The sequence below is a fragment of the Tachyglossus aculeatus genome, chromosome 19 (assembly GCF_015852505.1).
Source record: "Tachyglossus aculeatus isolate mTacAcu1 chromosome 19, mTacAcu1.pri, whole genome shotgun sequence".
NCBI lineage: Eukaryota > Metazoa > Chordata > Mammalia > Monotremata > Tachyglossidae > Tachyglossus > Tachyglossus aculeatus.
Genome location: NC_052084.1, coordinates 6,210,961 through 6,225,273, shown reverse-complemented (window position 1 = coordinate 6,225,273; position 14,313 = coordinate 6,210,961). Strand labels below are relative to the sequence as shown.

Below are 14,313 nucleotides of genomic sequence, written 5' to 3'. Positions count from 1 at the left end.
GCGTCTGTCCATCCGTCGGTCCATTGTCCACTTTTTGTTCACTGAGAGGAATGGGTGGTTACAGTTGGAGCACTGGCTAGAGAGGGAAGCATGGGGAGGAAGGGCAGGATGGCAATGGAGAGACATGGCCTTTTCTGGGCTTCCCCCCCAGCTTTCCAAGACCAGTTCTTTTCCAGGCCCCCTCTGCCCTTCCTTCCTGAAATTCCTGGTCCCGCCCTCTCAGATCCTTCAGCCACCCTGGGTAGGGAAATCCAGGGCAGCTGTTGCTATGTTGCTAAGCCCTTACCCCCAGGGAATGCCCTTAGTAACCAACTTTCTTCCCAAATGTTTCTGGTAGATTTATGGAGGAGCCACTGCCTGCAGAGCACATTATTGGACCCATCAGATCTGATTTTATAGAAAGGCAGGGGCTACTTTTTAGGTTCTCAGTGAGAATATATGAAAAGGATTAAATTTTCCTTTTCATTCTTTCCCTTCCTTTCATTTTCAGTACCTGCTAGCCTCTTATCCTGGTACCGATTCCAAGGGTGTCATTTTCTATTTCTCCTCCTCTTCCTTTCTCCGACTTCCCCTCCCTCCAGGCTCCTGCTAAATCCCATTGTTGCTTTCTTCACAACCTCTCCACGACCTGTGACCTGCCCCCTCTCCAGATTATCTGCCTCCCACCTTCTCACCTCCACTCCTTTCACCAGCTGGGCTTCCAAAAAAGTCTCCCCCCCCCCACCCCCATCCTTTCGTCCCAAGCAACACCAGTCCAAAGACCCCCAAGAAGAAAGGGATAGAAAAGGAGAGGAGCAAAACATAACCAAAAACATTACAAAGAGCAGTTCAGGGCACAGCACTTATGTACATATCTTTAAATTATACATTATAAATTATTTGTATTAATGTCTGTCTCCCCCTCTAAGACTGTAAACTCATCGTGGGCAGGGATCCGTGTCCGCTAACTCTGTCGTAGTGTACTCTCTCAAGAGCTTAGTACCGTGCTCTGCACATAGTAAGGGTTCAAGAAATACCAATGATAGATTGATTGATGTTTCACCAGTTTATAAACATTGAATCTATTACAGATGCCTTGGGTTTCACAGATATCATTATCACTAATATGAATAACTTATACCTCACAATGAATAGCACTTATTTTTTCAAAGCACTGTAATAGTGTCTCATTGCACCTCACAATATATCTGTGATGAAGGGAGAGGTGGGCATTATTATTATTATTATTCCCATTTCACAGATGGAGAAACTGAGTCCCAGAAAGGTGAAGTGACTCATATAGCAAGCCAATAGCAGAAGCCTCTGGATATGACTCCCAATCTTACGCTTTTTACACTAGGCTGTGCTACCTCCCAATCATTACTACTGTTACTGTTGTTAACTTGCACAATTATACAAATGATGACCACTACAAACTCACCGGCTTCTGCTACTTATGGCTCAGTTGTTTCAGGAAACAAGATTTTTTTTTTCTCTTGCTGGTAGTGAAAGTATGTCTGCTTCCCATGGCGAATGCATTTGTTCCAGCTCAGTCCTCTTTAGGCCTGTAAATATCTCAGCAGAAAAAAAAGCAGGAAAGGCTATTTTATCAGTGGGGGAATGGAGGCACAGAGAAGCTGGGAGACCTTTTTCAGTTCACTTACCAAGTGAGTGGCAGAGTAGGGGGGGCGTGCCTGTGCTCTACTCTTATTAGTGCAGTACTTAGTTACCATTATCATTATTATGGTATTCATTAAGAGTTTACTATATGTCAAACACTGTTCTAAGTGCTGGAGAAGTTTCAAGTTCATCAAGTCGGACACAGTCCCTGTCCTACACTGGGCTCACGGTCTGAATAGGAACTAGAACAGGCTTTGAATCCCTATTTTCCAGATGAGGAAATTGAGGCACAGAGAAGTGAAGGGACTTGTCCATGGCCACACAGCGGAGAAGTGGCAGAGTCAGGATTAGAACCCAGGTCCTCTGCCTGGGCCCATGCTCTTTCCACTAGGCTATGCAGCTGCTCAAGTGTAACCTGTTAGAAAGAGGAATTATAAGATCCACATTCTGGTTTTCAGGGCTCTTTGGATCTCCATGGCCCCTTGCCCACATTCCCATTTACCTAGGTTCTCCAGCTCAACCATTGGGTGGGAAGGACCACAAAGGACTCCCCAGAGAATAATAATAATAATAATGATGGTATTTAAGAGCTTACTATGTGCAAAGCACTGTTCTAAGCACTGAGAAGTCACCACGGTACCATCAGCAGCACCTACTGTGAGCCAAGCACTGTGCTAGGGAATGGGCAGGGCACCTACACAGAGCTGGGGATGGATGGGGAGAGGGGAGAAGTGGTGAGTGAGAACAATTCCTTCTACAGGTCTTTTTTTGGTCCTTTCAAGTTGGATTGAACCAGTTTGATATGATCTAAATACACTTAACTCCCCCTGCTTCCTACTCTCTGTGGATGTCCCTCCAGGCTTTATTCTGGGGCTCAGAACAAAGAGGGTTCAAAGGGGGCTCAGTTCTCAGTCTATGCCAAATGCCCAATAAATATCATTGATTGATTGATTGGGAAGCTCATGCACTCTGTTTCAAACACCACCTCTTTGTGGATACCTCCCAAATCTACCGACCTTGTGGTACTCTCCCACAATGCTCTCTGCATACAGTAAGCACTCAACAAATACCACTGATTACCCCAATCTCTCTCCTTCTCTGCAATCTTATATCTCCTTCTTCCTCCAGGACCTCACTACATGGATATCCCACCTACAATACGTTCAAAACAACTCATTTTACCTCCCAAATCCTCTCTTTTGACATCATTGATTCAATTGTATTTTTTGAGGCTATGTGCAGAGCACTGTAGTAAAGCTTGGAAAGTACAATACAGCAATAGAGACAATCTCTGCCCACAGGGCCTTACAATCTAGTGGGGGGTGGGGGGAGACAGACATCAAAACAAGCAGGCATCAATATAAATACAATTATAGATATATCCCTTCAAAGCCCTACTGAGAGCTCACCTCCTTCAGGAGGCCTTCCCAGACTGAGCCCCCTCCTTCCTCTCCCCCTCCCATCTCCCCCGCCCTACCTCTTTCCCCTCCCCACAGCACCTGTATATATGTTTGTACAGATTTATTACTCTATTTTACTTGTACATATTTACTATTCTATTTATTTTGTTAATGATGTGCATCTAGCTTTACTTCTATTTATTCTGATGACTTGACACCTGTCCACGTTTTGTTTTGTTGTCTGTTTCCCCCTTCTAGACTGTGAGCCCGTTGTTGGGTAGGGACCGTCTCTATATGTTGCCAACTTGTACTTCCCAAGTGCTTAGTACAGTGCTCTGCACACAGTAAGCGCTCAATAAATACGATTGAATGAATATACATATACATAAGTGCTGTGGGGCTTGGGGCGGAAGGGGAAGGGGAGAGCGAAGGGAGCTAGAGGAGGTACCAGGAAGGGAGGAGCTGAGGAAAAGGGGGCTTAGTCTGGGAAGGCCTCTTGGAGGAGTTAGGTGCATCATCATCCTCCCCACTCTCAAGCCTGGCATTATCCTTTGACTCCGCTCTCTCTTTCAACTCCTACATTCAGTCTGGTACCAGAACCTGTTGATTCTTCCTTTACAACATCTCCAGAATCCACCCCTTCCTCTCCATCCACGCTGTTCCAAGCACTTGTCATATACTGGCTTAACTGTCCAAGTTTAACTACTGTATCAGCCTTCTTGCTGAATTTCCTACCTCCAACTTCTCCCTCTCCAGGCCATATTTCTCTCCGCTGCCAGATCATTTTTCTAAACCATAATTTTTCCTCAGTCTCCCCACTCCTCAGAAACCTAATGAGTGTTGATAAGTGGGAATGACGAGATTTAAATTTTCAGCTCTTTCTAAACAGGTCTGTGGCCAAGAGATACAGGATATGGTCCATTTTGGCAAATAAAACCAAATTATCCACATGGAATTGCTTGAGTCAGAAATCTTCACGAATTAATCCAAAAGTTGTTCAAAAAAATCACCAAGATGCACCCAAATCAGCCTCTTTGAAGGCACTTATTTCATATTTGATATTTAATCCCCGTTTGCTTGAATCTACATTACCATATACAGTTCCTTGTGTTGCAAAATAGCTATTAATTTATCATACAGGTATTAAGATAAGGTCTGTAGGGTGTGAACTGGTCAGGAATTCAAATTCTATCCATGACTTTGCCAGTCTGATGTCTGTACCTAGAAATGGGGCTACAAACAGACTTCTTGGGGAAATTGCAAAAATTAGTCAAGGTTTCCAAAAGTCCCAGGGAGTCACTGAAGGGAGGAGAAAGAATAACGTTTTCATTTATTTATTTTTGCGAGGGGGGGGGGGTCAAAGTTGGAGAATGGCATGAGCTTGTGGGCAGGGAACATCTACCAACTCTGTTATATTGTACTCTCCCTAGCACTTAGTACAGTGCTCTGTACACAGTAAGCATTCAGTCATTCGATTGATTTTCATTATGATTGTTTGGCACTTATGATTTTTTTAAAAAATCACCAATAACACCTTCAACACCCACACACATCTTTGTAATATCCCAAACATTCTTTAATAATAATAATAATGGCATTTATTAAGCGCTTACTATGTGCAAAGCACATTTGTAGGCAGATAGGCAGCGGCTTTCTTTTCCACTTCCCAAACTGGGATTCGTTGGCTTAGAAAGATCCAGAAATAAGTGCATTCCCTGGTAACCAGCAAGAAGAGGTGCTTAAGGATCAAAGAGGCAAACAGATATTCAGCTGACAAAACTGGAAGCAGAGCCATTAACTCTCTTCCTTGTCCTTTCCTGGTCCTCTCCTCAATAAACACCCAGTTTAGCCAGGTCGGGCTTAAGGCAGGGTGGGGAGCAGGACTTGAAAAGCAAAGACCGACCCAGGGGAAGAAGGTACTTAGCACTTTGAGAGGGAATCCAGCTTCTTTGACGTGATTTTGTTGCCACTGTAGCAGGGGCCTTCAAGGGAAAAATTTGAGGTCGTCCAAGTTTCCAGACAATCTGTAATAGGGGAGCGACTCTTCAAGCTGGGAAAATTGGTGATGAAGACTCCTGAGTTTTAATGCCTACTTACGGAACAGAAGTCTCTTAAAGCTCAGCTGAGCCTCTTTCTGAAAAATGGGAATTACAGCATCTTATGCTAGAGCAGTCTGCTCCTGAGGAATTCAAAGCACTTTAATGAAATATTAAAGCATGAAATATGTAAGCAGCATAGGATTTTATTAAAAATGGACAGGGGTAACATACCCAAAAGACAAAGGAAAAGGGCAGGCAGCTTTCCATTTTCGGCTACAAGGGGGTTAAAATCCACTGAGGCAAATAGGGAGGGAGGACATTGGACTATTCATCTTATCACTTTGATTTGCAAATGTACCCATTACAAGTATCTTGCAACAAAAGTTAGTGATAAACTTTCCTTTTTCCACTGAGGATCAGAGAGCCCTGGGTGAAGGGCAGTTACTCAAGGTACTTACCTTACCATACCTCGAAGAGCCTTTCACCTGTGGATTCCCAATGCTTTTAAGATTAATAGTTTAAATGGCACCCAAAACTTTACGTGTGTGAAAGAAACAGAGAGAGCGGTTAGGGCTGGTTAGGACCTAGGCTGTAAACTTCTTAATAGGCAGGGAACGTGTCCACCGACTCCGTTCTATTGTATTCTCCCTAATGCTTAGGGCCGTGCTCTGCACAGTAAACGCTCAATAAATGAGATTGATTGATAGGGAACGGGAAGGTGTTCATGACCAGGGGGTTGGGAGAGAAAGACACCCAACCGAATCTCCCAAGCGCTCTACCAGTGGATAATCTTTATTGAACACCTACTGGGCGCAAAGCACTGTACTAGGCGTTGGGGAAAAGTACAGTATAGTCACACACACACACACACTCTCCGCCCTCAAAAAGCTGCCAATCTTAACAGTCTTAGTTAGGCCTTAGGAGAACCCATGGTCAGGGGAAACCCTGAAATCTGCCCTGCAGAGGCGGCACGTTTTGGGCACCACCCCTGCTTCCCCAACTGTTGGCGTTTCAGCCACCCCCTAGTCATCCTCACAACATCCCGGGGTGCGGGGGGAAGTTTCACAGGGTGTCATCACCTGCTTCGCTTTCCTGGAGGGCAGGGGCTGCGGAATGGTGCCCGGCCCGACGCTGCCCTGCAGAGCTGAGTACTTGTGATGGACTGAGTGCCCACGATGATGATCGGGGGAGAGAAATGTGTCCCGGGGACCCTCCACTTGCGCAGAGAGGTGGCAGGGCGGCGAGGGCCCCGAGCTAGCGTCCTCTCCGGATGCCCAAACGCCCCCCACCACCCCAGGGCCCCGGTTCCTGTTAGGGATGTGGATTGGGCGGAGGGGTCGGGGGAGGGGAACGGGGGTCCCAGTTCACGCCTCCCCCTCCCACCCGCGGAAGCGATCAGCCCCGGCGTCTGGCGGGGGTCGCCTCCCTTTGATGTCCCGCGGCCGGTCCCTCCCCCGCCCGGGGCGGCGGTATAAAGGGGGGGCCCCCCGGCGCCGCTCCCGCCCAGCCCGTTGCTCCCGGCCCCATGGCGGCAGCCGCCCCCGACCACCAGCTCCAGTTGGGGGAGACGCCCCCGTTCCCCGCTTACCTGTCTGGCTTCCCCGAGGGCGCCTACCTGCCGCCCGGCGGCCCGGGCCCCCGCGCCCCGCTGCCGCCGGCCCCGGCCCCGCCGCCGGGCTTCCCGGGGGCTGGCGGGGTCCCTGGGGTCCCTGTCCCGCTCGCCTCCTCCTCCTCCTCCTCTTCCTCGTCGTCGTCGTCTTCCTCGCAGAGGCGGAAGCGCACGTCGTTCAGCCCGGAGCAGCTGCAGCTGTTGGAGCTCGTGTTCCGCCGCACCATGTACCCCGACATCAACCTGCGGGACCGGCTGGCCGCCCTCACACAGCTCCCCGAGTCCAGGATCCAGGTCAGGCCCCGGACCGGGGGGCAACGGGCAACGGTTGGGGGGCAACGGGCGGGGACGGATTGGGAACCTGCCGGAGAAGCAGCGTGGCCTCCTGGACAGAGCCCGAGGTCCTGGGTTCTCATCCCACTTCATCATCTGTGAGAGTCTGGACAGGTCGCTTCACTTCTCTGGGCCTCAGTGACCTCATCTGTAATAATAATAATAATAATGTTGGTATTTTTTAAGCGGTTACTATGTGCAAAGCACTGTTCTAAGCGCTGGGGTGGATACAAGGTAATCAGGTTGTCCCATGTGGGGCTCACAGTCTTCATCCCCATTTTACAGGTAAGGGAACTGAGGCCCAGAGAAGTTAAATGACTTGCCCAAAGTCACACAGCTGACAAGTGGCGGAGTCGGGATTTGAACCCACAACCTCTGACTCCAAAGCCCGTGCTCTTTCCACTGAGCCACGCTGCTTCCCATCTGTAACATGGGCATAAAGACTGTGAGCCCCACCTGGGACAATCTGATCACCTTGTATCTACCCCAGCGCTTAGAACAGTGCTTGGCACAGAGTAAGCGCTTAACAAATATCATCGTTATTAACAAATACCATCGTTTTTAACTAGACTGTGAGCCTGTTGTTGGGTAGGGATTGTCTCTGTTGCCAAACTGCACTTTCCAAGCGCTTAGTACAGTGCCCTGCACGCACAGTAAGTGCTCAATCAGTACGATTGAATGAATGAATTCCCTTCTCTCCTGCCCTTCCCGGCCCCCATCTGGTTTGAGCACAGCAGCTCCTGCCCCTTTCCCCTCCGCGCCCCGGCTTGGCCTGCAGTGACCGAACCCGCCTCTCCCGGAGCCACGGATAATAACTGTGGTACTTGTTAAGCGCTTACTATGTGCCAGAAACTGTACCATGTGCTGGGGTGGATATAAAAATAATTGTGGTACTTGTTAAGGACTTACTATGAACCAGGCACTGTACTAAGCGCTGGGGTGGATACAAGCAAATCAGGTTGGACACCATCCCCTGTGGGGTTCACAGGACTCGATCCCCATTTTACAGTTAAGGTCACTGAGGTATGGAGAAGTGAAGGGACTTGCCCAAGGTCAGGCATCAGACAAGTGGCTGAGAAGGAATTAGAACCCATGACCTTTTGACTCCCAGGCCTGGGCTCTATCCACTATGCCACACTGCTTCTCATAATTATGGTGTTTCTTAAGCACTTACAATGTGCCAAGCACTGTTCTAAGCGCCATTCGGGTAGCTGGGGAACCTCTGTGCCTCACTTACCTCATCTGTAAAATGGGGATTAAGACTATAAATCCCATGTGGGATGACCTGATTAACTTGTTCTAGCCCAGCGCTTAGAACAGCGCTTGGCACATAGTAAGGGCTTAAATATCATCATTGCTATTATTATTATTATTACAAGGTAATCAGGTTGGATATAGTCCCTGTCCCACATGAGGCTCACACTCTTGATCCCCATTTTAAAGATGAGGTAACTGAGGCACAGAAGTTAAATGACTTGTTCAAGGTCACAGCAGACAAGTGGCAGAGCCGGAATTAGAACCCACAACCTCTGAAGCCCAAGCCCGGACTCTTGCCACGAGGCTATGCTGCTTCGGGGAACTGCTCGGTAACCAACGGTGGGGTTCAGGAGCTGGGAGGCAACCAGCAGCCAGGATTTTCATTCATTCATCCAATCGTATTTATTGAGCACTTACTGTGTGAAGAGCACTGTACTAAGCGCTTGGGAAGTACAAGTTGGCAACATATACAGACGGTCCCTACCCAACAGTGGGCTCACAGTCTAGAAGGGGGAGACAGACAACAAAACAAAATATGTGGACAGGTGTCAAGTCATCAGAGTAAACAGAAGTAAAGCTAGATGCACATCATTAACAAAATAAATAGAATAGTAAATATGTACAAGTAAAATAAATATATGTACAAGTAAAATAGAGTAGTGCTCTGCACATAGTAAGCGCTCAATAAATACGATTGATGATTGATGAGTAATAAACTTGTACAAACATTTACAGCTGCGGGGAGGGGAAGGAGGAGAGGAAAAAGGGGGCTCAGTCTGGGAAGGCCTCTCACTATGTGCGAAGCACTGTTCTAAGCGTTGGGGGGATACAAAGTGATCAGGTTGTCCCACGTGGGGCTCACAGTCTTAATCACCATTTTACAGATGAGGAAACTGAAGCACAGAGAAGTTAAGTGACTTGACAAAAGTCACACAGCTAAGTAGCAGAGGCAGGTTTAGAACCCATGACCGCTGACTCCCAAGCCCGTGCTCTTTCCACTGAGCCATGCTGCTTCTCAACATAACAGCGTTGGTAGACACGTTCCCTGCCCGCAAGGATCGTTCGAACCTACCCTGAGCCCTCGGACCAAAGCCCCCTCATCCAAGCCCCACGGCCCCAGATCCGGGGTCAACTCAGCCCTGCCGGGTGGGAGGCGGCCACCTTGATTGGGTTCAAAGTCTTGGGAAACCCCCATCCACATCCACTTATTCCCAGCACCAGCGCAGGGATGGCCTTTCCCAATGTTCCCGTTGGGGTTCCCAGGCCCTGGTTGTTCTTAACGACAGGATCAGATCTGAGAGCCCCAGCCAGAATGTGACCAGGAAAAGAGGTCCCCTGAACTACAGAGTACTACCACCCCCTTCCCATCCCAAGCACTCACCTGTGGATGGTTGTTTCTTTTGGATGTTAAGCACTCAAGAGTCAAACACCACTCTAAGGGCTGGGGTAGATATGGGTTAATTAGGCTGGAAAGTCAGTCCCTGTGTCACATGGGGTTCACAGTCTAGGTAGAGAGAGAACAAGAGAACTGAGGCTTCTCAAGTGACTTGCCCAAGACCACGCAGCAAGCATTTGGCAGATCTGGGATTAGAACCCATGTCGTCTGACTCTCAGGCCTGAGCTCCTTCCACTAGGCCACGCGGCTTCAATGCTTGCCACCAGCCCCTCCCACCCGGTCCTGTTATGGGACTGAGAGTTTGTCATTTGCTGTCACTAACCTTGTTGAGGGACTTTCTTCATATTAGCACTGTTTTTCAGCCCCTCCCACCCAGTCGTGTTATGGGACTGAGCGTTTGTCATTTGCTGTCACTAACCTTGTTGAGGGACTTTCTTCATACCAGCACTGTTTTTTCAGAAACCTTATGTTGAACTGATCCACCCGGCAAAGCAAATTTCCAGTTTTCTGATGCCCCAGTTAGGCTCAGTTCCACGTTCCACCCCTAAAATGGTCATCCTTTGGAGAGGTCAGAGTTTGCCTTGCAATAGAGGGAGCAGGCCAGTGACTCTCCAATATGTCCGTTTGCCTTTGGTGGTTTTGTTTGCTTTGCTGTGTTTGGTTGGGAGTGGTGAACTTGCTTAAATTTACATGGGACTCTGAGCGCTCCACGGAGACATAACATTTTTATCACATGCCACTTTTCGCCCCTCCCCTTGTCCAGGTCTGGTTCCAGAACAGACGTGCCAAATCCCGGCGCCAGAAAGGAAAATCCTGCAGCTACCCAGCTCTCCCGGAGCTTTTCCCTGGCCTCCCGGCTCCTGGATCAGAAATGAAATGCTCAGGGCCCCAGCTTCCTCTGGAGGTGGATGCACAATGCTCCCCAGCCCCGAGCTCGCTGGGGCTGTCAGACCCAACCCCCCAAGAGCCAAGCTTTGGAAACTATTCCCCTCTCTCTATTGACGCCAGCGGCGGCAGCCCCAAGCTGGACTCCTGGGAGGAACACATCTTATCCACCTTCAGTAACTCCTGAGACTGAAATTCTGTGACAATTTGCGGCCTAGACCGTGGAGAGTCGTAAGAGTCTACAGCCCCAGATGGAGAGTCTTGTACTCACCCTCGGGGATGAGACTTGCTGAGGGACCGGGACTGCCTAGCTGGAAGCACAATTGCCACCTGGCTTCCTCAGGGCCTGTGGGGAGAAGTGAGATGAATAAAGCAAATTAGCACTCACTCAGGCTCTCAGGCATGGCTGATCTGGAAACAGATCAGCAGAAGCAAGCTTCTTCCCAGTGTTCCCAATAAACAGCCAGCCGATTAACTTGGGCTGTTGGAATGCCACTGCTGGTTGAACTGCTTTCCTCGGCCCTCATGATTCCATACGGCAAAATAAGGCACAGTCAAAATGGTCAAATGTTTACTCTTCCAGGGCCTGGCCTTTTCTGTATGCAATCCTATTAATGGGGAACCTTTAAAAAAAAAACTCACAACAATTGGTTTGCTCGTAGTTGCGGTGATGTGGTTGGGCTCAGCTTGCAGACTTAACCACAATGAAAGAATGGATTTGGACAGGTTTCACATTTTTGTTTCTTATCACATTAAAGACTCGACAAGCCACCTGCCTGGGGTTGTTTAGGCATTCACTTGCTTGAAGACAGAATGCTGACCCAAAGTACATTTTGAGGAACTCTTTTCCTGAGGGTTCAATTCCAACTAATACTACCAAATACTGTCAAGGATTATCAATGAACTCAACCCGGTGTGGGGGGGCTGTATAATTATCAGTGTTGATTTACCATGTAACTTATAAACAGGTTAATAAATGAAATAAAAAAATAAGTGCATAGGAGTGCTGAGCTAGTTGAGAGTGATAGTGTAATCAAAATGTGCAGTGGGGTTCATGAAGAACATTGCTGGAGGAGGTGGGCTTTTAGGGAGAGACATAGGATTTGGCAAAGCTACAGGGGAAGAGGACATTTCAAGAAGGAGGAAAAGCATGAGCAATGTGTCAAACAGGAGGGGCATGGGGGTGAACTGTGAGAAGGACAGTTGGGAGGTTTGCCTTGCTTGGGGTACAGTGGGAGACAAGAGTCATGAGGTAACTGGGGAGGTGTCTTTGTGAAATAAAAAAATGGTGGCAGACACCTGACACCCAACAAACTATTTGTAGCCTAAACGCTTCACCCAGTTCATCTCGGATTATAGAGCAAAACTACCAGTTAAAAACACAAGACTGTTGCTTTCTAGCTAGTGAATAGTATTAAAAAAATTCATTTTATCTTTATTCTCAATGGTGTTTATTGACTGCTTACTGTGTGCAGAGCACTATATTAAGCCTTAGGGAATGTAGAAAACAAGTTAGAAGGTACCCTCTTTGGGCACCCCCCCAAAAAATCAGGCAGGAACCCAGGGGAAGTTGGAATGAGTTATGCCTACTTCTATTGACCTAGCCTTTTCACAGTATTTGTGTCACTGCTTGAAATGTGACTATAAACGTTGAATTTGATTGATTTTTCTAGTTGATTGACAGTGAAGTAGTCACTTTTTGCTTGTAAAAACACCTGGAATGGTGGTTAGTATTAAGTTAGGGTTGATGAAAATATGCAGCCATCATCTTCAACTTTCCTCTTCAAAAACAGTATTAAATACAGCTAAGTCATGATGCGGTGGGGAGAGGGTAGAGAAATATTTACAGTTGAAGATTTCAACTTTAATATTAACCAAGTCAACGCTAAAAAGGCTTAATTTGAAATTATTTTAAAGTGCTGGTGCTAAGGAAGGATCATGGTCATCTCTTCATCACACCTGCAGTAAGGGAACTTATTTACAATGAATGCTAAAGTGCAATTAAAATAATTTCAGCTATTTTTCTGAAGTTTACTTTTTTTAAATGATAAAATCTGTTCAGTTCCTATGGCAGCTTCCTGGGAGGCTACTCTGGGCGTGTCTTCTCAAGGAACGAATGGTAATTAAATAAAATGAATTTCAAAGGGCATCTGGGCTGAGGAAAAATCTCAGCCTTGCACTCAAAAGTAGCAATTGGATCAACAATCAGTGAGAGCAAGATGGGGGTTTTACAGATTTTAAGAGGCACACAAAAGAAACCTACTGTGAAACAATGGAATTGGTTTATAAGGAGAAATGATGAGAATGCCCATGCCCTATTTCTGACTCACCTAAAACCTGCTTTTCCAACTCACAATTAAAGTTACTTTCCAAATAAAGAGGAAAAAGAGGCAGGGGTGCCTTCTGTATATGTTTTTGAAATCTGTTCTCTCCAAATTCAAAATGCTGGATATGATATACCCAACTTTTCTGAACCAAGAAACCAAAAACCGACATAGCTCAAAATGGATTGTTCGATTTCCAAACGGTCTTTTTTTTTTTAAATGTTTTGAATGTGTCAGGTGGAGTAAGTGGATTTAATTCTTTCATTCGAAGTGACTAAATTTCAAGTTTAAGTTCAGTTAGGCTAAGGCGGGGGAAGGAACTGAGTACATTTGGCATGAGGGTGTAAAGAGAGGGTTTTAAAAGGTGTTGGGGCTAGTGTTCTCCAGGTAGGGCTAGTTCCTTACTCTAATAACACAGCCCCAACTATCCCTTCCTACTTTATTTCCCATTACCTCCTAGGCCTTCTGGAGGTAGCGGAAGTATGCTGTCATACAGAGAAAAAACAAGTATACACAGTTCTCCCAAAAGGTGAGAGGCTCCGTGTTAAGGAAAACAAACTCTTGTCAGACTCACTCTGGGTCCAGGCTCATGCACACAACTGCTTCTCTTGACCCTACATCACTCTGTGCCCAGGCGCACATTGTGGAAAGATCATTCTTTAATTCTGCAATCACTGTCTATCCACAATGCCAAATGAAAACCCACATTCTCTAGCACTTGACACATCATATCCATCTCTGACTATAGTAAATTTACAATACCATCATTGGACAAATTCTGAAGGGCCCTATTACGGTCCCTCAAATTTTGAGAGTTTAGACATTCATTCCAAGATTTGATCCACTTACCACAGAGACTGCATTCGGAAAGGAGATGGGAGAAAAGGGGCAGCCTTATTCTGTGTTTTTTTTGAAGCCAGTCTTGTTGAAGGTTGAAATTAGGTCATGAGGCCCTGGAGGAAATTATTGCCAAACCCACCTTCTGTTTTGGGAGGCAAAACTGACACTGCTGTTTCACACTGAGGAGCCTAAGAGGCAAAAAAAAAAATTGAGAGAAAAGTCTGAAAGGTGTTATGCAATATTTTCCTAGAAATACTGATTTTTTTTAAACACTATAAGCCAAGTATTATACTAAGGGCTGAGGGTAGAAGCATGATAATTAGGTGAGACACAGTCCTACTCCATTCATTCAGGGCTCACAGTCTAAATAATGTTAAAGTATGCTCACAGTGCTCTTAGAATAACTTAAATGGTTGGGCTGGGTTTTTACAGTACCACAGTCAGTTCTATAACACAGGTTTGTGTTCTCAAGAACCTCATGTGAGGGAACAAACTAAATTATACAGTACTTACATCTTGATGGAAGCCAGACACGTGGAAAATTGTTTTTTCCAATACTGAATCAGGTTATTCCCAGGCAGGTTTTTTTTTGCTGGAAGAACGCTCCCTAATTCTTCAGTGTTCTATCCAA

At 46.7% G+C, this 14,313-nt stretch overlaps 1 protein-coding gene across 1 annotated transcript; it reads left to right on the top strand.

Annotated features, from left to right (window-relative positions):
* Positions 1–6,563: 6,563 nt before the first annotated feature.
* On the top strand, positions 6,564–10,705 carry MIXL1 (Mix paired-like homeobox). The gene is made up of 2 exons (XM_038760842.1): positions 6,564–6,941; positions 10,397–10,705. The coding sequence occupies exons 1-2, from the start codon at positions 6,564–6,566 to the stop codon at positions 10,703–10,705; spliced, it is 687 nt and encodes a 228-aa protein (XP_038616770.1).
* The last annotated feature ends 3,608 nt before the right edge of the window (positions 10,706–14,313 follow it).

Excerpts from the sequence above, each read along its gene's own strand:
- MIXL1 (XM_038760842.1), top strand. The coding sequence starts at position 6,564 with ATGGCGGCAGCCGCCCCCGACCACCAGCTCCAGTTGGGGGAGACGCCC. Across the intron at positions 6,942-10,396 it reads TCCCCGAGTCCAGGATCCAG|GTCTGGTTCCAGAACAGACG; the intron begins GTCAGGCCCCGG and ends CCCCTTGTCCAG.